The sequence below is a fragment of the Beauveria bassiana genome (assembly GCF_000280675.1).
Source record: "Beauveria bassiana ARSEF 2860 unplaced genomic scaffold BBA_S00045, whole genome shotgun sequence".
NCBI classification, from domain to species: Eukaryota; Fungi; Ascomycota; class Sordariomycetes; order Hypocreales; family Cordycipitaceae; genus Beauveria; species Beauveria bassiana.
In genome coordinates this window covers 73629-99728 of record NW_007930880.1, presented here as the reverse complement: position 1 = coordinate 99728, position 26100 = coordinate 73629, and the positions used below count along the sequence as shown (strand labels likewise).

Sequence of the window (26100 nt, the reverse complement as noted above, 5' to 3'; positions counted from 1 at the left end):
ACTACGCCACCGACGCCGCGAAGAGCATGGGCAAACTCACTTTTCACTCTACGCGCGTTTAATTTTTCTTCTGTAGCCACAGCCATCTTAAATACCCTCGCATCTCCCATTCTCTTTTCTCTCCTTCCAACTTTGACATTCCTCGTCCGCAGAGCAATAAGTCAAGCTCCATCTCATCTGCATCTACAGAGATACCTGCCCAAACGTCGACCCTGAGACCCAGGAAGCATCTACCCACACCCCAAACCCAGAAACAACAACCATGGTATCTAGTGAAGCGGCCACAGAGCAAAATCAAAGCACTGATACAAAGGAATCCGTCGAGAACTTTGCTCAAGCCCGTTCTCAGCACTGTGTCGATCCAGACCGCTTCCCTCTGTCTAGAAAAGAAATATTGCACGTTCTCCGCGTTAACCAAGAGGGGAACCACCACCTGCACATTAGCACATACTGCGCCGGTAAGAAATGGCTTCTGTCCTCACGCATGCACCAACCCGTCGACCTAGACCACGCATCCACGCTTCACCATGAGGATGCTGGCAATGCCTGCAACCGCACTGCCGCTGTCTATCTGCTCCGTGACGAATGGTGCCCGCGTGCCCGCTCCACTGAGCAGCCTCAGGGGGAAGAAGAGACTTCTTTCATTGCGGCCGAGCTGTTCCGGTATACGTATCACCGCTGGTTCCGTCCTTACAAGAGCGAGGTTGATCTTGGTCAGTTTCTCACAAAGGTCAATGTGCCACCCACCGCCACCGACCTCCCTGTGAAGACATGCTCCTTGGCCATGGTTGAGCGGCTCAAGCGCTCACACACCAACTTTTGTGAGAGAGTCCGCGACGTCATAGACAACGAGACACTTTGTGAGGAGGTGCCGGATTTATTTGGGGGCCACAAATGGCGTCGCCACATGCGGCCGTTTTGGTATATACAGCCCGTCTTTGAGGCTGTCATCGTGGCTGTCCGGATGGGCGAGTTCGACTTTGCGACAACCGACATTGCCGATATGCGGACCCTTATCGTCGCCACTGGGAAAGAGGCCAAGAGCGGCCCCATCGATCTGTCGCTCATCGACGCAGCGGATCGGCTCGATTCCGTGTTTGATAACGGTCGGCTGGTCGCGGTCGAGTCACGGCTTGAGGTCATCCTCTCGTTTCTCCTCGACCTCGAGCAGCGCGAGCATGCACTGGGCATGCAACCCGCCCCGGCCAACCTACCAGTCTGTGACATGGACCACAGAGTGGCTATGGCGATGAAGAATCTTGGCTGGGACCCTGCTGAGCCGCTCCACGGACCCAGCTCCGCATGGGTAGACACAGATCAACATTCTACCTGGACGGTAGGCACGAACAAAGACTGGGGGCTCATCGATAGCGCGGTGGAGTGCTGGGCGTACCAATGCTATCGGCTTCGTCGGCGGGCCGAGGGAGAGAGGAAGAGATGGCTTAAGTATCAAGAGCAAGAGACAAGTGAGATGGCACAGACATCAAAGAATGTAAACAACGAGCGATGAGGTAGCCTATTCTACTTTAAGATAGATTATCAGATTGGGAGTAAGTAATGGCAGACCAAGATACGAAGACTTTATTATGATTTTATATATGCTATATACTTGGATTTGTCTGGCGGGTGCCTTTTGCCCTCCCTAGGGACGCCGCTGGCGCCAAATATATATACAAATACAAATACAAATACAAGTACAAATACAAATACTTGGATTTGTCTATCCTTATTGGTGGGGCTGTGTAATAAGAACCATGTCAAACTGACTCGGCATGGCCGTGACAAAATAAACTACCACGCCATACTTATACGATGAACATATTATTATTATATCATCATGGTTAGATTATAGCAGCTAGCCGCTAGCCGCTGGCCGCGATACGAGGCTAGGGCGTCAAGATATAAAATGGCTGTGCACTTCGTAACTTGCTTTCCAACTCACTTTCCCAACTCACTTTCTGACCCTCCTTTCCAACCAAGAAGATGCGCGACAACCAACGGATTCAAATGGATGAAATTTCGGAGAGGAGCCCACTCCGCAGGGGTTCGGGCCGGACACGAATTGGGTACGCTGCCCAACGCCTCAGCACCGTCGCCGGTCAGATGACCAAGCATCTTCTTTTATACACTTGTCTGCTTCTCTACTCTCTGACTCTGCTCTCGACCGCATCGGCTCAGGTCAACTTTTCGCCGGGAACGTGGCCAATTTCTCTCCAGCACAATTGTCTGGGCGAACTGATGGCAACCTTTACCGATGAAAATCCAGCCTATTTCGCCAATAGGGCCATCAATCACGTCCGCCAGCTTCCGTACGAGTTTGGTGGAGATGAAGGCTTTGCCACCTTTGTGTCCAAAATTCCGGCCGACAAGATAGTTCTGGTCGACCTGACCGAAGAGGACAGACCGGAGTGTAATCACGTCGAATTGCATCATGTATACTCGCCATATACGACTTGGATGCAGCGCGCGAGATATCGCTACACTATGAGAATTTGCAGGGTTCGAACCCGGGCCATGCCTCTTCGCGATTTCTTGGTCGACAAGGACTTGCGAGATGTGGAGTTCCATTGATCGTATGTTGACTCAGATGCCTGCGCTCCTCATTAGCATATAATTCTGGCCTGCCGTCTTCAGCTGTGCAAGAAAATCAATAATACTTTGCTTTTTATGCAGTGGAATTTCTGCTCACACTGAACAAGCCTAGCGTGTCAGGGAAGAGAGAGGAGGTCATGATGCTGTATTCTCTAGGTTCTGTGGGGGCCTCCACAGGGCCCAACATAGCGGGTTAGGTCCAGCCATCTTAGGTACCTATAATAGGTGGTGCACTACAGGGTCAAGGAAGGGCAGGCGGTAAACAGTGGGGGGTATACCTAAAAATACAGTAGGGTTGTAGGTGTCGTCGGTACCTAGATTTTACACAGATGTACGGAATCAGGAGCTAGCTTCCGTGGGCTTGACTTGTTTATTGTATCGAACGACTAATAAAGTCGACACGTATTTATTCTAAATAACGCCTAAAAGCTAATTTGGCTCACCCCAGTAGTACATAATCGAAATGTTTCGGTTCACATGACTGCAACCCGGTCAATGGTCATGTAGATACTGCACTTCCTTGCCTGGGTTCGGCTGAGCCACCATCCCCAGGTTCTGCATTGCAGTTATGGTTCCTTCCTCGCCGGTTTCGTCAATAATTTTGCCATCCTTTAGCGTAAAGATGGTGGTGCCGGAAAAGTACATCTTCTTCCCTGTCTTGGGCTTGTCCAAGCATCCGACGGCCAGATCCGAAAAGGCAACTCCCGTGTGCGTTCCCCCGCCGATCCAGCGGCCCACGACGTAGGGCCCGCTAGCAATCAGTGGATGCTGGTAAGCATGAAAGGAAATGTCTGGGAATGCCTTTGATCGATACTTTGTTAGCTCTGAAAAACCCTCGCCATGGCTTCGTACTGTTCTCAACTCACGTCTTTGAATTCTGCCATCATCCTTTTTGCGCCCTCCTTGCCATACCTCGGGCCATGCATAGGATAATTGATGACGAACTTGTCGTCGCAGAGCTCATCGACGATGTTCTGGTTGGCCTTGCCCCAGTACTCGGCGAAATATTTCGCAACGACTTCCAGATTCTTCTTTTCTTCCTGCGTCGGCATTTTGGCTTGTAGTCTTGGTTCAAATTTATTGAGTTTCTCTTTTTGATGTCTGTTGATGAGTGCGATAGATACTGTTTGCCTGATGAGAAAAGACCCCCAAATGAATAACCGTGGTTTCATGACCAATTTATAGTTTGCATGTTGCGAGCTGGCTGCTCACCCACAAAGACCGCCCCGTCGGCCGAGAATAGGTCATTGGCCATAATGGCAGCAACTTTCGTCAGTTCCATCAAGGTAGCGGCTATTTGGCCATTTCAAGCGCAACGCACGCGGATCCCGGCGTGTCAGTTGTCTGTGCTCACGGTCGCAGCTGACCTGCTGATAGGCTACTTTCGCCACAAGAAACTTCATGTAGCCAAAGGCGCCGCGCTCGACTGGCCATTCATATAGCAACTGCGTCCAGCGCTACAAGTGCTCCACGCGCTCGTACAGCACAAGTCATGCCCGTGGGTGGTATGAAACCAGTCTCCGCACTGGCAACTAGCGCAACGCCCGAGGCGTACGAGTTTGCGAGCAACATATCATGGTCACCGAGACCGCCATACAAGGGTGATTATTGCCACAGCAGGCCATACTTGATGCAATATAGTACAAACCGACACGAGGGCTTAGATATTATTGTTGGTAAGCATGGTCCACTGAATCGGTCCTTTAAGACATGACCGCCGGAAGAGGGCAGAACAACCTTACCGTTGGACAATTTAGAAGCAAGCTCCATGCCCGAGTTCCAAAGCAACAAAGAATAGAGTTTAAGTTGCTATTTCGCTAGCATGATCTGCCAAAAGTACGTGACTGTTATGGCAAAATTCACATCAGTTTCCGCCAACATGAGCCGTCAGGATATTGTCTTGTCGACGTCTGTGGACAAAGAGAATGAGGCCCGAACATGTAGCGTACACGAAGTTCACATTTACGTGCAGAGTTAATTGCGGACGACGATATTACATTCATTGCATGATTGACACGATAGGAGCTCGTATCAGGCAGTAGCATTCTGTCAAATATACAAAGATAGTCCACCACCACGGCATCAGCGGTGTTGCAGCTCGATTGAGCAATCATTGCCATCATCGAGCACGCAAGCCAGAGAGTGTCACATAAGCATGCGAACACCAAAATTAGTTCTACGGGATGTATAAAACTCGAACTGTGCAGAGACACTGGAATGGCTAGACGATGTTAACCGCTATATAGCAAAGGGCCTGGCCGGCACAGCATAAGTCTCCTTCTCCTTGTCCTGGATACTTGTGACTCACACTTTGTCTAATTTTCGTCTCTAGCGGCGAAACCTTCAGTATCCCTGCAATAATTCGGACATTGATTTTGCATCCCATGCATCAGTATTGATGTGTGGATAGGTGACGACGGCAGATAACTATTTCGGTGGGTGATCACGCCAGCCTTCCAGACCCGCGCTATATGTAGATTTCCTTTCCGGGAAGTCATTCACAACTTCTGTCGGAACAATCGCCTAAAAAATCACCTTCCAAGCACTTGCACGTCCTAATTGGCCATATCGAAAGCAACATGGTAGAACCTGCGTCAGCATGCTGAATCGTAGCAAGATGCCTGTCGATTGCTATATAAAGAAGCTAGAAGCAGCGCTAGATGTGATGAAAATCTCTAGCACAACCGACAAGAACTTACCAGCTAACACCGACTAAGATGAAGCTACAGAACCTCTTCGCACTGAGTGCTCTTTCATTATGGGGCGCTGACGGCCGCACTGCGTGCAGTCAGAAGGTGTTGTCCTCGCCTTGTCGTGAATCCGATCCGTTGTATGCCGGCGCCATTCCGGACAGCGAAAATCCACTGGTCGTCACAGAGATGCCGGACCATGTGCGTCCGTATGTTCTTCGGCATCTCACCGGCACCACGGTCGCGGTAGGCGCGACCATTTTTCGCCTGCTCGTCACCGGAGCATCGTCCGACTCGAAGCTTTCGCTGCTGAGCATCTATGGCAGTGGCGGTCCCCGCATTGCCACACACTATCATACACGTTTTTTCGAGACCTTCTTCTGTGTCAAGGGCAGGGTGCGAGCGTGGGAAAATAACGCGGGGCGCGAGCTGATCGCCGGAGACTTTGGCGCCGCTCCGCCGACAACGTTTCACAGCTTTCAACTCCTCGAGCCAGACACGCATCTGGCTGCCTTCATCGCCCCGGCGGGGCTAGACAGGTTCTTCATGACGGTCGGTGAAAGCTGGAACTCGACATCAGGATCGTCTTTCTCTCCTGACGCACCGCGGCCGTTTCCAGACGACAAATTCAACGGCGAAGCCTCGCGATTCGACGTTAACATAGACGAGGGATACTTCTTGAACTACGACTTGACTAATGCCACAACGGAAGATGGGCAGACATCCTGGCATCAGAGCTCGAATGCACTCTTGGGGAAACCGCGATCTTACTATATTGCAAACAACTGGGGTCCTAAGTACCTGGAGCGATCTCTGGGCCAGATAGTCCAGCCGCTCGCAACGAGGGCCAAAAGCGACGGGAACATGACGCTTGCCACAATCACACTCAGGCAAAGACTCCCGCACGACGATGTAAAATTGCTCAAGTTCCTGGATTCGCAAGCATTTCAGGTTCTCGAGGGGCTATTTACCGTGAGTCTCAATGGTACCAATACGACGTTGGCTGGAGGGGACGTTGTTTTCATACCAGCCAAGACAGAATTCCGCTATTGGTCATCAGCCAAGTTTACAAAGGTATACTTGGGCACGGCGGGACGTGGCTTGGACTCTTGGCTACTGGAGAGAGCCGAGAAATGGGATCACGCTGTCTTTCCCGCCGAAATGTAGGCGCGCATGGGTCAATACAGCACATGGCGGCGAAGTCTGCTTCGCAAACGTGCCAATGTTGCACGCCTTACAAATAATGTCTTGGAATAATGATGAAGACACATCTTTTGACCAAGGCATCAAGAATGACTCTCCACTCAACAGAAAATCTATCATTAGTCCAACTATTTAATAAAAAAGAATTTAACTAAGCTACTCTTTAGGGTATAGAGAAGAATGGTATACAAATCTGTTTTGCATATTCCGGGCTCTTGGTATCACAACCATCTCTGAGTAATACAGTATCAAATGCTTTCTCATACGCATCTTGTATTGTCGAAAGTACACATTGATCTGTTTTGATGCCCGCGAACAAGAGGATTTTTATGTCAAGTTTCCTCAAAAAACTTTTAGCTCCCTTGCATCTCCCTAGAGACCAGATTCACGCTCTTTGTGGAAGCGCATGTCGGTAAGTGCCGCCTTCTGTTCCTGGTGGAAAGCCTCCTCGAGGGGTCCGTGTAGCCAGGTGGTCCACTGGTCCCGGAGAAGCATCGCTGCTCAGCAGTGGCTTCTCGGCCGTTCGTGCGATATTACGGCATTGGAGAGGGAAAAGAAGAATACGCTGCCGGCAGTTTCCACGCGTAAGGCCTCTGCAGTCCCGGCTCTCTCACTCAAAAAGTTGGTTGTTTCCTTGGCTATACTCACTCGATCTATGCCCGCTCTGCACTGCGCTATTCTTGTCTGCGAGGCTCATCTCAGCACCGCGTTAGATTAATCACCAACCGTAGCACTGCGAAGTCCAATTTCTGTATTCGGCGTTTCTTCCCTACGACATTCCTCACTCAACAAGATGTTAAGGCTAAGTTGGCTTTTTTGCAGAGTGTCCACCATCAAAATCTCGACGTGGCGACAGAAGCGTTTTACAACCTGGAGGTAGGCCAGATTGAAGCTAGCTTTGAGTATTTGCCTGTTGATGTCATGAGCCTCGGTATTAGGGCATTCCCATTCCTTTAGCAGCTTAACCTCAATTGCTCCGTCTCAGCCAGCCTGCTTCAGCAGAACTGCATGGCGTATACTAGTGCATTTTAGCTTACGAATATCAGGCTATGCTCTTCTTCTTCTTCTTCTTTATTCATAGACTGTTCCAGCCGCCCTTTGTTGAGTTGGCATATAAACCACTATACACTATGACCAGGTACGGATTCGTATTTTTGGTCAAGTTGTTGGCAGCTATGCAGCGTACTATATACCTACAGAAGTCACGGTCCGCGTTCGACGACAGAGAGGAGTGTTGTCAACTGTCGCTTTGTCGTCGCTTCGGACCGCTCTATCATAGCTACCCAATATCAATCACACTCGCGTACCGAGCCATGCAGCAACACCCAATCGGCACAAGGGCAATTACGCAGGCTAACATGATTGAAATATATGAGTTTCACTCATTCCTAGCGACTAATAAACATTCTTGCATCTGGAGTGGTCCTTATAAATACTCGCCAGTAACATGATCATCCCACTACTTGCAGCTCACAACGGGTTATATCCACCACTGGATTGACGGCAATATTTCACTGATTTCACTCCGTCTTCTCCAGCCAGATCGTGGACTCGATGCCCGTGGAGCCCAATGGGCGCCTCGCCCCGCTGCCAGGGCCATCGGACTTGACGGCAATGACAAGATCGGAGAAGCCAATCCCTCTTTCCTGCATGCGTCTGATATCATGTTCAGTCTGGGCAGCACGCACCACCACCGCAGAACGGGTAGGTCCCTGAGGGACGCCAATGTCGAGGGTATGCGCGCCTTGGCCGTCAGCAGGCTCGAGCTTGGAGCCGAGGACCTTTGCATAGACGGCGGCGTATTCGGCGCGTAGGTGGCTGGGCACGAGAATCTCGCAGGCTGCGATGCCAGTGGCGCCGCAGGGATGCGTCGTCTTATCCTCCTCGTGGCTTGGAACCCTGTCGGCTCGCGGGGTGACGTCGTGGCAGAAGAATGGAACGTCGATTCTGCCGTTAACGAAGAGCTTTTCAGCGGGCGTCTTGTCACCCTCGGAGAACTCTGGACGTGTGACGGTCCACGCAATCTCCACACCATTGGCCTTCTTGCGTGATCCCGCAACGGGGTTGCCGAACTTGACACCAAGACCGGCAGGATCCTTGTCCGGCTCCTCCGACAAGCGTTGGTTAACCATGCTGACCGATTCCTCGGCAGAGTGGGTTGTGTCGGTGACTGCAAAGTCGATCAGTCCTGGGGTTTTGGGTCCCCAGAATCTCATCGGCAAGTGGACATCGTCCAAAGACGGTGGTGTGCCATACCAATTGAAGAACTCTAGGTAGCTGCCATCAGCGAAGAGTACCAGCTTGTTGCGAGAAGACTGGCCGTCGTGGTAACCTCCAGGTGTAACGGTGAAGTTGTCGGTAACCCAAGAAGGTAGGTTTTCAAAGACGGCGTCGTCGACGAGAAGGACGACATGATCCTGCTGTGTGGACGTCATGATTGCAGGCGTTTGTTCGTGGCTGAGTGTAAAGTGTGATGACTGTAGAGTGTGATGCCAATCTGAACAAGTTTCGTGAAGTGGATGCCGCAGAAAGTCCATTAAATAGAGCACAGGATGGTATCCGGTCGATACTTCTAACGAGCATGTCCTAATCCCAACGCCATGGAAAGTCGCACCACGCACCAGGTTGAAGAATTTTGGCACCGCGCCTACGCGGTCGCCGTTAGGAACTTTGACCGCGTAGGATTGGTTCGTCATTGCTTTCGTGGCTCTCCAAGAGTTGATCGCTACCTATCTGACTCACAAGGCCACGTCCCTGCAAATCCCGTGCGCCCGATATGCAGGCAGGGACTTTGCAGAGGCTCCCATTCGGTTGTCTTAAAGGCAAAACCATACATAGCGGGGAACTTTGTACAGCAACATCTTGTTGGCTGCGCCGATTTCGCTGCCGCTGCTGCCGCTCCTGTTGTCAACAGACTACAGCGCAGCAGGTTCGCCTGGAATTCACCACCGCCACCACCATTACTCAGCCCGACGCCCCCAACTTCTCCTGCCATTATGACGGTGCTCCAAAGTTCCCTACATACATGCTCGCCGAACATGCAAGGCAAACAATTTATCTGGTTCGCAACCCCGGCCTGAGCAGCCCGACCTCTTAGTCAACTTTGACCAAATGGTTCCCCACATAGGGTCTCTTTTAGAAAGTTCCCGTTCCTTCTCTCCTTTTCAAGTGATTTGTTGTGCACCTGCATAAATGGGTGTGGTACCTGGTGGATGTGCGATCGGACTGGCTACACCTGCCTGCTTGTCATGACGCTGTGGAAAGTTCCCTGCATGAATCTTGCATGTCAGATTTCGCGACAGCATGGCCCTTGTGCCGAGCCAGTAGGTGCTACAGTGGGTGTAAGCGCTTGATACGTGGAGCCAAGCACGGTGTAGCTACGGATACAGTGGCAGTATTTACCCACAGTACCCTGACAGAACTTCCGTTTCGTCCACATTTTTTACAGGTGCTTTTTTTACCGGCCAGAACTTCGCCTAACTCGGCAATACGACGTCACCAAATGAATTTTAGGAAACGGAGGGAACTTTGGGCCACATTTTCGTGGCTCCAAAGCGTTGATACCTTTCGCGATGCTACTGGTTGTGCCGCCAGTACCTAGGTGCCGGCTAATAGCCCTGCAGCCTTCACCACGGATGCTCCAGTATCTACATGCTACGGCTGCAACAGCCCAAGCGTCTAGAGAGTACGGGGATAGTGAAATTTATAAAATTACAATTTCATTAGCACACAACTATTTTTCATCATCAAGTCAACCCGGATACAATGGTTTAGTTCTGCGCATCCCAATCTGCGTCGATTCTTTCAGTAATTCTGCTTATCTCTGCTTGCAAGTCAGCTGCTTCCTTGATTTCGCCGCCCTCTCGAAGGTAAAGCTGCTGAAGAGCCATGAGCTCTATGCGCCACGGATCCGTCTTGCCCCATTCATCCGCAATCAATCGGGTCGCTTGCTTCAGGCATTTCACGGCTGGCATGGTCAATTTCAGCTCATTAAAGGCCCGCGCCTGGATCTCCATGCCTCCAATTTGGTATACAAGCAGATCAATATCCTGCGCAAGTTGAGCACGCTCTTCAAGTTTCTGGCCGATGTTGACGGCTTTCACCCAGTCTTTGGAATTCATGAAGTTGTAACCGAGGGCATTCAGGACTGTCAGGTGACTGATTTCTAGCGTCTGCGCCGTATCCTCGCAGTTCTTGAGAAGCTGGCAGAGGCGCCGCTCCGCGGTAAGGGCGTCCCTCTTGCCGTATATGCGGAAGATGAGGTCGCACTGGTGGCGCACGTACTCCGGATGAAGGTTCGGCAGTTGCTTTTGAAAAGCATCCGTCGTCATCTGCCACGCGTTGTGCACAACATGTTCTAGCTCTAGTACATCAATCTGTGTAAGAAGCTTGAACATTTGTGCAACGGGATGCCCACGCTGGAGCAGAATGGTGGCCATTTCATAGATATAGCTGATAAGATGGACAAGGATATCTGTGCGGTTAGATTGAACGAGGAATACCAGGGAGCTCCAGAAGAAGTTGAGGGCACGAACATTTCCATTCTTGAGTATGGGTCTGACCAGAGCGAATGCTTTGGACAGGACATGGCAGCCGTCGACTGTCGACCCCTGCTCGAATAACAGGACGGCGGAGCGTACCAGATCGAAATCACTCTCAGGCAATTCCAACTCTTCTTTGGTACGTGCCGTGATCGTCTGGACGTTACCATCAACCACCTTCCAAACTTCGTAGGTGAAAGATGTCTCAATGTGTTGCTGCGCCAACGAAAAGATGCGTTCCGGAAGTGACATTGGCGGCGTGGCTGACCGACCGACTTGTATTCCAACAGCGCAAGATGAGGCACGGTAGGTTCTGTGACGGTGAGACGCCTGCCGGCCCTCGTTAAAGTCTGTCGAAACCTGGCGCGTAGCGCTCAGGGTACTGGTGCCCTGTGCAAAAGCAGCTTGGCAAGCCCGGTCGTCGTCATCTTCAACACTGGGAGCGTTGGAAAGATAGTCGACGGCGCGGATGGCATCCACAGATTGACGACTGGGACGCTTGTATTTTCTCTTCTGAGAGGGCTGCTGTCTCTTGTACTTTGTGTCGAAACCCCACTCTCGAAGTTTGTTTTTATACTGCTTGATGCTGGGCGACTATTAAAGACCGGCCAAAATAAGGAGGAAGATTGTTCCAGAACATACCTGCCGAAATGTCCATAGTCTCGGCCCATAATAGCCATGACTTCCTTCAGAGGCTCGTTCTCATCCAGGTATAGCCGGCGAATCGTCTCTTTGTGCTGATCCCAGTCTGTCGGCAAGGCATATCTTTTTGGTGCCGAGGCCGCACTCAGTTGCGCTGAATCTCCCATTGCCAGACCTATTTTCTTGTCGCCATCACGGAGCTCAGCATGCGCGAAGGAGGCATCGTCGGCGTTAGGCCTGCGGTAGAGCGTGGCAGCGGTTCCATTTAGCTTTGGCTGAGTACTACCCGCCAGAATCACGAAATCCACTCAGGCTGAAGGGCTGTGGTGTGTGGTAGATATAGATGTGATGGATATGTGCATATGGCTGCTTTGCCTTACCTTGCCGGCCGTTGCCTTGCCTTACTAGCTATTAACTTTATCTATATATATAACTTAACTTTATAAAGACGTATAACTTATTAACTTAATTTAACTTAAATTTATTAGTTTTTTAATATAATATTATAATAATTTTATTAAACTTTAATAATAGTTATATTAATAATTATTATTATTTTAATTAAAAAATAACCTTTATAAATATTAATTATCATAATATTATTAAATAATATATTTATAAATAATTAAAAAAAGAAGTTTTTCTTTAATAGTTTTTATTATATTTTTATCTTTCTTTAGCTATATATTTATATATAACCTTAGTAAACTATAATAATAATAGTATAGAGATATAATAGAGTTTTATAGTAATGTTAATTGGTATAGTAGTAATAGAACTATTAAGTATTATAGTAGATGGTATTTAGTTAATTATTAATGAATAAATTATACGTTTTTAGTTATAGTATATACTAAGGTAATAAGCCTTATTTTGATCGGAGGTAGGTTATATTAATATATATGAAAATATAATTGAAAATCCGTTTGCGTAACGTTAAAATAGCAGATGCCCAACGGCTCCTAAACTTTTAGCGTCCGCTAGATAGCTACAGGTTCTGATAGTATAGTAGGCTACTATATACCTAAGGTTTTAAGTTCAACCTACATTCTAATCCCGTTCCTAGTAGATAGTAGAGTAGACGTACTAGATACCGTTTATCTAGACAGGTTAAGATCGGCTAAAAGCCTTAGGTATAGTTCCGCATCCTTAACGAGTCCTAGTGTAAGATACCTATAAAAAGGTTTGGGTCTTCTCTATGCTAACCCTAACCCTTCAAACTACGGTACTATATTTAAGAACCTATATCAACTCTTTCCCTTTTATCATCTTTTTCTTGCGTAATGGAGAGCGCTAATGAGAAAGCTGGCAAGTCTTGTCTTATATTTGACCTTGACTCTGATCATAGTTAGCTGACAGTACCTGCAAATAGGTGCTCTTGTGCATCTCTCCGCCCCATGGTCGAGTGACAACGTCTGGGTGGCCAAGCAGGTCGATCTTGCTCGTGATCAGCCTCCTACCGACGGACGTGGCCGCCGCGAGATTGACTGGGCCTTTGGTCCCATCAGAGTATGATTTAATTAAAACGAACCTATGGAGTCCTACACTAAACTGCGGCTAGATTAGCGGTTATGTCGACACGGACAAATGGGAGACTGGTCTCACTGTCAGCGTCCTAGGAATCAGCATTGGCCCTATTCATGGAGACCTAAAAGACAGAGTCGTAATAAATGTTGACTTTTTTCTCGCCAAGGGCAATATCAATCTCTACCTTAAGAATGAAAACGAGTTTTGGGTCCACCTCGATATTAGTGTTAAATTCGACGGATCCTTCACGGGCGACTATAGGATTTCTTCTTTCTAGAGCTTTCTATGTTTACGCCTAGATCACTATTGACTTCTGTTTTATCAAGTCAAAGTCTTTTACTTTAACCTCAAAATAACCTGATTAGGTTTCAGTATAGTGAATTAATGTGGCTACTTTATAGTGAATTTCCGGTACTCGCCAAGGTACGAGACGACGCAGCAAGCCTATATAGCCTGTAGATGGAATTCCGAGGCAGCGCTACTGCGAATATACATGGTTAGAGATTGCTGTAACCCTTTTTGCTTTTTCTATATTCAAGCTTCAGAGAGATTGGGCCGCCTTGTTTGATGCTTCGATCCCTGTGCTCTTTAAAGAGACTAGACGTAGTCTAGCATGTCGCGAAGTTGGAACTGGGACAGCTTCAGGCGTCTACAGAAATGTTTCGTGAGGCCATTGCATCGGACCTTCAGAATTTCTTTGTGTCTTTCCGTGGTATGCAGAAAATGCGTATATGCATTGCGAACGAGTGGTAGGCTGGCAGAAGAGCTATCAAGGAACATTACTTTGAGCCTATTCAGTAGCACGCAATTATAGTATGTTTTATTCGAAGCCTTCTGAACATGAAGAACTGACTTAGATGCAAGGACGAATGAGAGTGGATATTACAAAACAGACGTTACTTTTGACCGTCAAATCAACATTTACGCATGCAACGCCCACAACCTGTGCTCTCTGTTTAAGCCTCGCCAGTATTGTTGCAGGTTTCGTGGCTCTCTTCTCCAACGGCGTTGGTCATGATTTCAGCTTCTCGACTATACTTGCGACAACAAGAAATTCTTCCCTGGATGTTCTTGTTGTTAGTTGCTCATTGGGAGCGGTCCCAATGCCGAAAGATGTTCTGGATACGAAGATCATGCTCGGTGTATTGGTCGAGGATCATCATGGGGATGGAGATCATCTAAAGCCTGGTAGGGTTGGGTTCGGATTTGAAAGCTAAGTCAGAAAATTAGAAAAAGGGTGTGTATATTATTGACTTTACTACAACGAGCATAAAGAATGCAAATATGTGTGAGTTTACCACGGATGTAATTGAGCTAGACTAGTTAAGAAATTAATGAAGCATACACGATCTATAAGTCAAAACAGTTTTCTGCGATTTCGAAAGAAGATGACGACACCGTTGATAGGACGGCTCTACTGGTGCTTGTAATTGGCAACTTTTCTCAAGCATTTTTGAACTTGTGGCACGGATTTCGCACTGGTCGCTGGATCACAGGTAAGGGGTTCGATCCCATTACTGTATTTGATGCAGTTTTTACGGTTTTAGATTTGCTCGCATGCTCAAGGCTACTTCCTTCAGCCAACCGTAAAGGCTAGTACTATCGAAATATAAGGCATATAACCTTTAGAAGACTTTAGCCTTACTAATATATAGAGATAGATCAAGAAGCTGGATGCATTACGCTTAACATGATATAAACTTTCTGCTAGATAGAGAGTATCTATAATAATATACTAAAGATTATTTTAATATAATATATAATAATATAATTCTATCTGAAATTGAGTTAGTTATTAAGAATCGGTATTATAAAGTATTATTTATTTTCTTTATAACACGCTAATCAGATGTCGATTTAATGATAAAATGGGTGGGTCGACACCACATTTGACGCTGACTGGGCCACATGTGCCTCGGCAACAAGCTGCTACCGATGGCGCGCGCTACACGGCTCTAGCTGCGTTAACTCACTCAATAGCCCCTCTGGATGGCATTGCCGAGTCACCATACCATGATCTGTCGCAGCTCCTGGGACACAACAGCGCGTCGGATACAATACTCTGCCTGCCATCAAACTAGCAAAGCGACATCGTGACTGTCTGCTCACAATGCCGGCGCAGTCGACGCTGCCCAAGCGTCCAGCGTCAGCGGTTGGCCAGATCCTCGCTATGCCACCGCAGTGGCTCTCGTCCTACGAAGAATTCATCACCAAAAACGCCAGCCAAGTTTCGCAAATCGAAAGCGCTCTACGTAGTTTAACATATATCATACCTGGTTTGTCCCTCTGCCTGCAGTTCGCATTTATGCACCCACCTCTGACAGTTTGCGCCCAGGCCGATTCCGCGATGCCGAGATTGCCTCCGAATCGATCCATTCTGGCGTGCAGCTCCTGAGCCTATACCACGACAATATCCTCGGGAAAGCCGTGTCAAAACTGCCTGTTCCCCCGGTCCGCACTGCACATGCCCGGTACACGCGATTCTGGGCTGAAAAGAGCGCCCTTTACCGGCGCGTGGCCATGCTCCTACAAATGGTCATCTACACCGAGCTCCTGTGGGAAATGTCGGCCAAGCGTCGCGGCGGTGAAAAGTCTCGGTGGCGCGTCGTGCTGTTGCTCGAGGGCATCAAAGCCTTCTGCCGGCTGCTGTTACTTCGCATCACCCGCACGCGCCAAATCGTCACGCCACCGCTACCGGAGCGCGAACCCATCCCGGACGAAATCGACGAGGAACAGAACAAGCCGCAGGATCTAGCGCTAGGAAGCGAGAGCGAATTCGCGCTAGAGGATGGCGGCAGTATCAACGGCAACTTGATGGCGTCGCAGGACACACAGCAAATGACGAATGCACCCGTCGGGCGCGAATGGACCATGCCTCGAACAGGCATGAGCCTGCCGTCTCTGCCAGAATCTGGCGATATCAGCTCATATCTCCTCTCGCGGGTGCTCACCGCCGATGACATTCGGCCCGCGACAAAGCTTCTCAACCAGCTGCGCGGCATCGGCCACGCCGCCGAAGTCCTACACATCCTCGCGCCGCTCGCCTACGTTGTCGCGCTGATGCTCACCAAGAATAAGCGCTCATGGACGCCGTGGATGATTGGTCTCGCAGTGGAATACGCTGCGCGACAGCTGCGCGACACGAGCAACGGCACCAGCCTGCGCACAACGCCGCTGGAGCGCGACGAGTGGAACAAGCGCGGCTGGTCGATGCTGTGGTGGAGTATGCGCGGTGCTTTCTACGAGAACGTGACCAAAGGTATGGTGATGGGTGTTTCAAGGCGTATGCCCAGTTTCATAGGGGGCATCTTGGAGGACTACGAGTATCTTTGGGAGAATTACTACTTTAGCACGAGCGCTTGAGCTGTAGCGACGACACGAGCCCGCAGCCCATCATCCTCGGTTCCAACGGAGATGCGAGACTTGAGAGCATATATTCCACGATTCCTAAGAGGGAAGATTTCAGGACAAATACTTTGGACGAGGGCAGAGTTTCCGTCGATGCATAATGAACGCAGCACGGAGCTGTACAGACACAAGGACCACTGATTACTACACAGGCGACATTGCGCAAGGAAAAGGACGGGTGTGGAGACTTTTACATTTAGAATTCTTTCCTTTTTCTTACGCCATTTGTTTCTCATAGGCTTAGCATTCTGTAGGCAACATAAAGCTCATAATATATAGTAGGCGGACGACCCCTCCAGACGCTCTCATTGCCGTGCATGCTTTGGCTGTCAATAGTACCCGAGCCTTGGCTGGTGTCAGGACGGTGCTCAAGTAGAAATACAGTCCACATAGTCACTGATTGGCGTATATGCTGAGATCAAGGTCAAGTCTCTCGTGCAAAACGGGCGATGCCGTCCTCATCAGTGAGCGGGTCGAGGATTACAATTCTGGCCGTGCCACATGTATACTTGGCTGCCTCGGATTGAGCTTGACAATTATTGTGCGTAATTTTGTCATCTACTGGTCAGCCTCAGAGGATTCTGGCGAGCAAAACTAGCAAATAAGCTCAGACAGGCCACAGCGACGTCGTGGTCGCCGTTTCTTGCATGCGTCCTCCCAACAGTCAATCGCCCTCACAGAGCCTACACCCCGTGCTGGAAACACACAAAGCTACATATAGTCTAGCTGAAGGACCGATTCTCAATATGCATAACTATCATGGCATATATATATTACTTTAGTATGTGTAAAATGTACCAACTCAGCAATAATAGAAGTTCGGAGAAGCTTGACTATACCTCATGCTGACCCTGTTGAAGTAACAACCTGCAACCTAATTCATGAATACGTGCTCTCCATGTCCCTCTGGACATCAGGCTCGCGCTGGGCTCTATCAATACAAGAATACTACTGCTAACTTACGTCCCCTTGACCACTTTCAGTAATCGCCTGTCGGAGTATAACCCTCGATTTCATCTGCTCTAGGGTAGGCCCAATATCATCTTGGCTAACGATGATAGAGTAATGGCTATTTCATAGAGACAGTTTTGAGATTCGAGCTAGCAAGGAGGCGTTCTTGTGTTTACTACCGTGTACAAACAATCACGCAATGATGACTAAAGGGCAAGGGATCATGAGGCGAACGGGCAGCACGCAAACACCAGCCACATGCAATTGGACAGGCCAAACAAATCATTAGTTGTATAGTCCGTCCGTAACTTGTTCATCTATTATATAGCCAACGAAGAGGCAATGAATGGTATTGCTTGGTACAACCATACCGCATGCGGGAAGCATTGGTATAGAAGTGATGAGCTGCAAGGACTTCAGATCAGTTTAAATCGTCTACATTGTTGAACTCAACCCTATTAGAATAAATACCTCGAGGAAGCTGAGGGAAGGAATTCACAAGAAGAATTAATACTTTGCCGTTGCGTGGTCCATCGAGGAACTGGTGGGAGATGGAACACTCTCTGGTCAAGCCCAGCATCTTCAGGTCATCAGATGTGCGCCGCCGCCATCTTGAAGCAAGTGTACCGAGTCATGACAAGTACAGGGCGCTCGAAAAGTGTAACAAGAGCACGCCAGCATGAGGGTATGTACGAGTGTCCTGAGGGTTGAACGGGGGATCAAGCATGCAGGATGCAGTCGGCCATCCTGCAGTCGGCCCAGGAGTACAATTCCACTGTAAAGGTAGACATCGGCTAAAAAGCACGAATACGAGACACCAAGCTCATGGGAGATATTCTGAGCTTTCAATAACAGCTTGTCAATGAGTGCCGCCATAGGAAGCCTATGATCGGGTCATAATAGCTAGGGGGGGCAAGAGTACAGGCCAATGAAGCCAGTATACCAAGCTAAATATCGTATTGCATTGCCTGCCACGCTTGGGCGGTAGGCATGGAGTAGAGAAACGCGCTCAGGACTCGACGTAGCATTGCCATTGCGTATTTGCGTTGCAGTATAAAGCACAATGAGCAGTGTGCATCTGCATGCCAATAACCCCTGCCCAGCTGAAAAATGCCGGCGTGGAGATTGTATGCAGGGCAAGTCGACAGTCACATTTATCAAGCGCCTACATAGCCAGGAAACCACTGCTAGATCTTTATAGAGATCAAGGGCTTTAAGAAATAAATAATGCTATAGATATATGACATTTACTTTTCGTTGCTGGCGGCGGCGGCTGTGAAAAGATTCCGACCGCTGGATAACGGTCTTTAACGACACCGCTAAGTCATCGACAAGTATCTGAGTAGGGACCTTGATTTCCAGGCCTGGGCGGGTCCGTGTTCGCGATGTGTGCTGCAGCCTCGTTTGCGCCAACTGTGTGACCGTTATCAAACCAAACCAAACTATGGTGTACTTTCGCATTGTTTACCATCAGCCATAGACAGTGATGCTTCGGTGGAGATGGCAGCCAAGTAGTCGGCCGCGCTCAACAGCCATTACTTATTTGCGCCCAGTAAGGGAGCTTGCACGGCGGTAGGTAGGTAGGGCGCAGGGCCAACTCAAATCTGCGCTCGCCGACCAACCCATTATGATTTCGAGATGGTCGCAGTGCGCCTTTAATATACTTTATTGCTCTTTCAACAAGAATAACAGACGGAAATTGTTTCGGACATTCGGCGACAACGTGCTGAGCGACCATCCCTCATTCAAATCCACCACCCATGTGGCCACGCGCCGTCCCATTTGCTGGCCCATGTGCTCTGCCCAAAAGATACTACGTGTTTTTTCTGGGCTGGGCCCAATGTGATTGATGTCCCCAGTCCACGAAAGCCTCAAAGATGGGTGCTATTGACAAGGTCATTCGGGAGCGGTAACGGGGGGTGCTGCAAGGTGGGCCACAACATGACAAAATTAGGCGGGCTCATCGAAAGAGGACCACGGAGCAGACGAGGAAACGTTCCATGGAGACAAAGCCGCAGTGGATTCCCGTGCTGGGAATAAAGCGGTCGGCGAGTGTCATCATCAAATGAATACGGTCTCTGGTCTGGGAACTGACGATGTGCTTCTTGGAGGTGAGTACAGCTGCATGGGGAGAAATGCGCAAGATGGGTGCAGTATGCGCTGTGGATGACCCAGTGTTTTTTTTTTTTTGCTGCTTCTGCCGACTCGTGAATCTACAAGGCGATGATAGACAAGTAGGTCTTACTTCGTATGTAAAGTCACGGATTCCGGCTGGTTCTGAGTCAATTTAGCCTGCTCTCTGTCTGATCTTACGGCCCGAGAAGGAGTGGGAAGCGTATCAACCGTCGAGCTGCAAGTTGTGACTATTCCCCCAGGATTGCCACCCTTTCCTGTCGCACAATGCCAAAGCCCTCGAAGCCCTGCAATGGGGGAACAGGTGCTGGGGTCTGTCATGTTTGTGCAGGGACATGACCGGAGCCCTGGCAGAACTCCTCCACATGACCAGGGACTGAAGCCGGTTGGTTGCCTGTTTCTGCCCCTGTTCTTGACGTGTTGTAGTCTGTTGTTGTACTCTGCAGCACTGTATTGGGCTTATTGATCATTTGCTCTGAATGATCTTCAAGGCTGTGGGTGTAGGTAAGGAATTGAATGGCCTGTAATTGTGATTGGAAGCGACGCCGTTGAACGCTGCAGAGCGAAGCAGGTGTCAGTGCCTCAGCATGCTTATACAACGGCCATTCAGTAAAATGCAGGTGTTCGAAGTTGGTGTATAAATTTTCATCGCCATTATACGACTGTCGAAAAGCCACAGGCGCGGACAAGACTCGTGTGTTACAAGTTAGGCCAGGCTTTCCTGCCAATGAATACGCTTGTCGTCCTGAAGTCGCAGCTGCCCACGCAGGTTAACAATATTAATAAAGGTGCAATGCCAAAACGCTCGAGGCGCAACAAACTGCAAAGAGTGATACCCAAATGGCACCCAGAGGGCGAGAGCCGCCTCTGTCTCAGTGCTATGTCTCTTCATTGTTCGACCCGACAGAGACGCTAATTCTTATCTGGTAAAACGATCTGTTGACCAGATTTTATCACAGAACCAGAGGGGTTGGACTTGAAAGGCTGGATGAGTTTTGCTGGTAGGCTCACATATCTTAGATGATAATCGTTGGCGGCACGACTGGCAGGTATTATTAGCGTGGAGTAGCACCCCCGACTTTTCTTTTATTTTTCTGTTGCCTTTTTTCCGGGGGGACGGGGGTTAGCAAGCCAGAAATAGACCAGATGCACTTCTTGAGGGTACAGGGTTGCGATCAGGAAATTTTGTGCGAGACAGAGAGGTTCTTGTCAAAAAAGTGAAGACGGTGATGACATACAAGACAGGGACCAGGGCATTGGGATCAAATTCGAAGAGCACGGCGTGGTAGCAATCACAGGTCTGGTCCGAAAGCTTGCATGGATGGGTAATGGGGAGAGCGGGTCATCAAACGGTCATCTCTGCCTCGATTTGGCGATGACGGTCAGGCAAGTGAAAGGTTTTTCGGATATCTGGGAGTTGTATCCGTATTTTGCCACTCTATTCACTACATCGTCTGTCTCGAAACACTGGACGTCTTGAATCGGGATGGAGGGATGGAGTGAAGCTAAGGATGCAAGGTTAAAATGAAGGATGGCGAGCAGGGGCGTGTCTTAAGCCCTCGGTTGGCAAATGGCTGTAAATAGATTGGTGAATATATATGCCTTGCATAATTGTATTTGGTAGAATTGTCCAGTGTTTCCTGTCTAACAAGACTTGACTCGAGCCCAGCGCTATCAACTACGGAGTACAGTGCATGTTCCCAGTGATACATAATGGCCAACACGATTGCCTGGCAACATGGCTGGCTAACTAAACTTTTACTGGTAGCACCGGTCACTATAAGTCCGACGTGTGGGCTCTGTCCAGTGGGTTGCCGTACCAGTACGGAGTAACTGGATTTGGCTTAACAGGGGATCAAAGAAAGACCACATTTGGTGGCTGTGGCTGTGGCTGTCCCTCATCTGCTGTTATTAATTGCCTCGAGAATGGGGCGGTTGGTGGAAATAAAAAGTGCAAAGTATGAGACCCTGAGCTTATTATGCATCAAGCATGGGTTGATAAATTGATACTTGACAGCAAAGTGCAGCCCAGGGTATTGTCGTGGTACTCGACTACTGACTATTTAACTAGTCACCCAGTACGGGGTATGGCAAGACCGTTTCTTAACGGCGCCCTGGGCCATATGATTAACATGTAAGCCCATCTCTTTCTTTTTTTTTTATTTTTGGCATCTCGCTAGATAACCATATCGTAAAAAACCATATCGTCAAAGACCCTCAAGCGAATATAACAACGCCTTTCTCAGCCTTTCGGCCGTTATCACACAATAAACCCGGGCTATACCGGGCTGTGATATAAATAGAACGACTCGCAGTCTTGCTCGTGTGCCGTTTCGTTTCAGGTGTCGACCTGAGTCTGTCACGAATCACGATTAGCAAGCTCAGCCTCGTGGGGGTTGGTTTGTGGCAGATGGAGTGCCTTGGTTGACAGTGTTTCAAGTGGTCCGTCGCTGCCATCTCCTCATCCGAAAATGTGCAAGTGTCGTGCGATGCACACTCATACTTTGGGAAGCAGAGAAAAAAACTCATGCATACATGGTTTGTCCAGTCTTGGCATCTTGTCTACTCGGTTGGCTCGCAGCTGTTCTGCTGCGTTGCCAGATTAGTCTCAAGACTTCAATTGGGTGACAGTTGACAGCAGCGCCCGCGTTCCGTTTCTCGCGCTGGCCTTTGGAAGTCTGACTGCTACGAAGCTTACAACGACTGTATTGCTTGCACTGCCAAACCAAACCAATCAGCGTTGGCAAGTCATCTCTACTAGTATCATAGAACGGCAGTCGGATGAAGCAGTACTACCTACGTAGTGCCATGAGCAAGTTGGACTTGATCCCAGCCTTGCCTGCCGCTTTTGCGACAATGCATGGTGAATATATCTGAGGTCGAGCTCTGTCTGAAACAAAGATTGACGCAACTGTGGCCCAACCACGATTATTAGTTCTTATAGGTATCCATACAGGTACGAACGCTTAAAAGCGCGCGTCGATGGCTTGGTACAAGCATGAGAGGAAAAAACAATATGCCAAAAACTCGTGCCCCAGTGGGGTATGAACTGGACAAGAAGAATGACATCACATGGCCGAAATGGGAAGGCTTTTGGACTACGGATTAATTTTAACCAGCAGTTTAAATCTCATGGCTGCATGGTGGGAGATTGCAGGGTGATGCTCTGAGCCCTGCCAGAGGGTGGGCTGATCCCGTGGACTTTACGAGCTTGGAGCGGATCTTGTCGGCTAGCTACACCCCATGTTCAGTACATGGTGCTCCGTACAAAGTACCTAAGGGCAACGTCTCATGCTGTACGGATACCCAGTACGGAGTAGAGGAGGAGGTGGCTGTATTTCTCGGCAAGTCCTTGCCCTGTTCATGCACTGCTGCATGTCATTCTTTTTTCTTTTCCTTTTTTCTTTCGCGATCAAAGACGCCGAGAAAAAAAAAAGGGGGCAGTGCACAATGCGAAACTGTGACTACTGCGATCGGAAGAGCTGAAAGGCCAGAGATCTGCGCTTTTCGGCCTCTCCAACATGCTGGTGCGAGCCTGCCAAGTCCAATTCCGCATGAGCGCTAAGCCTATTTTATTCAGAGGGTTGCAGTCGACTTCAAGTCCTGCCAACTAGTTTCACACCCCTATCTAGATTGAAACGCCGGCCTCGAGCAACAATACGTACAAAATAAGCGCTGCGACCTGACGATGGAAATAGAAGATCGATTGTTACGCGCCATGACGTCTTTGCTCCGTGATGGCCCATTGTAGAGAACAGTAATGAGCAGCAAATAGAATGAATGTCTTCACAATCCAAATCCGACATGGCTATGTAGCTCCCAATGGGCTCTTTCCAAGTCTGCCAACACACAGATAAAAGTCTAAACTTTGCCCGTATGCATTACCCAGCCACCCTCAGTGGAACCTAGTGATTATAACGCCCAGGCAAACCCGCGCAAGTAGGAAGCTGAATGACTTGGACTACCATGATTTCGCTTGGCATCCTGAGCTTCCTCTCGCTTCCGATTCCCGCAGTACGCTTCTCAGCTTTGCAAGTGCATCAGTACGTGCGACGTGAAGACCCCTGCCCACGGCTGATGAATAGGCGTACTCGCCGTTTTCTGCAGCTCAGCCTGCCGCTGCCGGGCCAGAGACGCATACACGCGTGGAGGAGTGGTTTTAGTCTCAAGATCTTATGACGTATGTACAGAACAGCTGGCCTGCTGTTTCTGCCCAAGATCCTGGGTATGGCGATCATAATATCAGTGGAATTTACAGCTTACACTCACATCGCTTCTTTATTCAATAGCTTTGTCAAAGAAATCTTCAAACTAGAGTTTAAAGAAAGCTTTGCTAATGTTGTAAAATTTACTCTTACGTCAACATCATGCAACATGGACTGATTTGCAGTTTCTATTATGCCCAAAAACGCCTCCAACGTTTAATGTTGGTACGGCTCGTGTTTATCAGTCAGAGTGCGAGCGGTAATGGCAAAAGCACATGGTCCAGGGCCGTGCGCCCACGCAGTCGTGATGAAAATTGCCTAGGTCCCGCTGAGGCTGCCTCCAGCTTCAGTATCATGAGGCCCAAGCACAGAATAATCAGCCGAGCAAGGCGAGCGTGCATGACGTTGGAAAAAGTATCGAAACGTTTCTGCCTCCAAGTTTAATTTTACCCATCAATCACGTTTAAGCCGTACATAGTATTATGTAAGCCTAGCGCTATTAGATTGATTAACATGGGCTTCGGCACACGGCTTGGGAAAATCTGACTTACCTACCCTATAATAATTTGGTTTCTTGACTCGCAATTTTGTTATTCTCAGGCTCACGATAAACTGAGCTAGACAGAATCTACCCTTCTTCGGACGAATAACCAGATGCCTTTGCCTTTGTCTTGGTCTTAGAACAGGAATGATTTGTCGTGACTGACGAGTACTCTATTAGTGTCAAACATATTTATCTACTCCAAGATCTGCCCATTTTCAGAGGCCCTGCATATGTTTCGGCGCATGCAGATTCGGGCAGGCATGCGCGTAAGCCTTACTTGACAGTCTAATCATCTGACTTGCATGATTACATCTAGCCGTCACTAGCCAGCTATGTCTTGCGTCGTTTCTTGTGAGAAAAAGTCAATTTAGTTCTCAGTCTCGGCAGGCAATCACGCCTTTCCAGGACTCCACACCTCTGTCCCAGCCGTTAGATATTAAGTCGCATGTGGCGACCGACGAATGAGTCCACTCTGTAAATGCATGTTGGTCGTACTTGAGTCTAGATGAATTCCTCTTCGGTAGCTGAGCCTGGCTAGCCATACGCCATGCGACCAGCATGCGGCCGCTGCCTGCATGCGGCCCGTACCCCGTACTGGTATGCAATCACCAAGCTCAGGCAGGGCAAGACACCACAGTGAGGCATGCGCCAATGGCTTGGAAAAAAAAAAAGAAAACACTAGACTAAGAAGCCCCCCCCCTCCCCTCTCTCTTTTTTTTTTATTAACTTCTGGCGATTCTCTGTTCGCGTAATCATGGTTTTGTTGTCACACGTGGTGGGATGGGCCTTAAAATAGGCAATCAAAACAATTAAAACACACTAAGCTACAAGGAAGATTGCCCGTGGCCTAGAGCAGTACATCACGGGGACACTAAGGAGTGCATGTCTCATCAAAAAGCCTGATGACACTTGATCTATTCAAAACGAGGGGTCCTGCCGAAAGACAGCAAGGAGAATCAAAAGAGAAGGCAAGAAGCAACGTTTAATCTATGTATATAAGATATGTGTGTCTCATTACACGCTGATAGTGGAGGTTGAAGAGCGGGCGGGCAAAACAAGAGTGGACTTTACGCGTGTACCGTTGAAAAAACAGAGTCACTTACACAGGTACTCAGAACCAGTCTACAGACGACGGAGTAGACGATGGAAGAAAAGGGCTGGCACCTTGCACGCTGATCTTTGCTTCTATTATTGGCCATGATGTAATGTTCATTGTGCTTTGCAGATTGTCAAAACGCAATCCCGATGACACGGAGTTACCTAGGCTCGTTTTTTTTTCTCCCCAAGTTGGCTAGTGTCCTCCTCGAGCGGGAAGTTAAAGTGGCGTTGAACTCGGGCACAAAGTGGTCGGCAAGCAGCTTCGGAGGTTCTAAATAAGCCGGCTGGCTGGTACGGAGTATCCGTACAGGGTCTAACTACGGATTAGACTAGTTACTATTTACTGCTAAACAGAGGGACCGATCAAAGCGCTGCCACGCGAGCCCTGTGCCCTTTCCCCTCATGCTTCCCTCCTAAGGCTGCTGCATGCGCAGGTAATTATCGTACAACCCTCCTTGTCGTTTTAATTTTTTTTTCCTTCCGTGGCTGGCAGACCTTGTGTGTGGCAGTAAATCATGGTCAGAGGAACCCATCAGCACCTTGATCACACGAATGATGGCCTTTGA

General features: G+C 48.9%; 9 protein-coding genes across 9 annotated transcripts; 6 read left to right on the top strand and 3 right to left on the bottom strand.

The window, feature by feature from the left end:
- Nucleotides 1-262: 262 nt before the first annotated feature.
- On the top strand, nucleotides 263-1510 carry BBA_09107 (uncharacterized protein; the record flags this gene model as incomplete). The annotated part of the gene is made up of 1 exon (XM_008604204.1): nucleotides 263-1510. The coding sequence occupies one exon, from the start codon at nucleotides 263-265 to the stop codon at nucleotides 1508-1510; it is 1248 nt and encodes a 415-aa protein (XP_008602426.1).
- A 473-nt stretch (nucleotides 1511-1983) lies between these two features.
- Nucleotides 1984-2571, top strand: BBA_09106 (uncharacterized protein; the record flags this gene model as incomplete). The annotated part of the gene is made up of 1 exon (XM_008604203.1): nucleotides 1984-2571. One exon carries the CDS (start codon nucleotides 1984-1986, stop codon nucleotides 2569-2571), a length of 588 nt encoding a protein of 195 aa, XP_008602425.1.
- Nucleotides 2572-3084: 513 nt separating this feature from the next.
- BBA_09105 (uncharacterized protein) lies at nucleotides 3085-3644 on the bottom strand (the record flags this gene model as incomplete). The annotated part of the gene is made up of 2 exons (XM_008604202.1): nucleotides 3085-3393; nucleotides 3459-3644. The coding sequence occupies 2 exons, from the start codon at nucleotides 3642-3644 to the stop codon at nucleotides 3085-3087; spliced, it is 495 nt and encodes a 164-aa protein (XP_008602424.1).
- A 1665-nt stretch (nucleotides 3645-5309) lies between these two features.
- BBA_09104 (quercetin 2,3-dioxygenase) lies at nucleotides 5310-6449 on the top strand (the record flags this gene model as incomplete). Its single annotated transcript, XM_008604201.1, has 1 exon — nucleotides 5310-6449. One exon carries the CDS (start codon nucleotides 5310-5312, stop codon nucleotides 6447-6449), a length of 1140 nt encoding a protein of 379 aa, XP_008602423.1.
- Nucleotides 6450-8005: 1556 nt separating this feature from the next.
- Nucleotides 8006-8920, bottom strand: BBA_09103 (glyoxalase-like protein; the record flags this gene model as incomplete). Its single annotated transcript, XM_008604200.1, has 1 exon — nucleotides 8006-8920. The coding sequence occupies one exon, from the start codon at nucleotides 8918-8920 to the stop codon at nucleotides 8006-8008; it is 915 nt and encodes a 304-aa protein (XP_008602422.1).
- Nucleotides 8921-9085: 165 nt separating this feature from the next.
- Nucleotides 9086-9582, top strand: BBA_09102 (uncharacterized protein; the record flags this gene model as incomplete). The annotated part of the gene is made up of 2 exons (XM_008604199.1): nucleotides 9086-9172; nucleotides 9400-9582. 2 exons carry the CDS (start codon nucleotides 9086-9088, stop codon nucleotides 9580-9582), a joined length of 270 nt encoding a protein of 89 aa, XP_008602421.1.
- A 673-nt stretch (nucleotides 9583-10255) lies between these two features.
- On the bottom strand, nucleotides 10256-11835 carry BBA_09101 (uncharacterized protein; the record flags this gene model as incomplete). Its single annotated transcript, XM_008604198.1, has 2 exons — nucleotides 10256-11612; nucleotides 11669-11835. The coding sequence occupies 2 exons, from the start codon at nucleotides 11833-11835 to the stop codon at nucleotides 10256-10258; spliced, it is 1524 nt and encodes a 507-aa protein (XP_008602420.1).
- A 39-nt stretch (nucleotides 11836-11874) lies between these two features.
- BBA_09100 (uncharacterized protein) lies at nucleotides 11875-13472 on the top strand (the record flags this gene model as incomplete). The annotated part of the gene is made up of 3 exons (XM_008604197.1): nucleotides 11875-11926; nucleotides 13041-13177; nucleotides 13230-13472. 3 exons carry the CDS (start codon nucleotides 11875-11877, stop codon nucleotides 13470-13472), a joined length of 432 nt encoding a protein of 143 aa, XP_008602419.1.
- Nucleotides 13473-15305: 1833 nt separating this feature from the next.
- BBA_09099 (peroxisomal membrane protein pex16) lies at nucleotides 15306-16558 on the top strand (the record flags this gene model as incomplete). The annotated part of the gene is made up of 2 exons (XM_008604196.1): nucleotides 15306-15471; nucleotides 15531-16558. 2 exons carry the CDS (start codon nucleotides 15306-15308, stop codon nucleotides 16556-16558), a joined length of 1194 nt encoding a protein of 397 aa, XP_008602418.1.
- Nucleotides 16559-26100: the final 9542 nt, after the last annotated feature.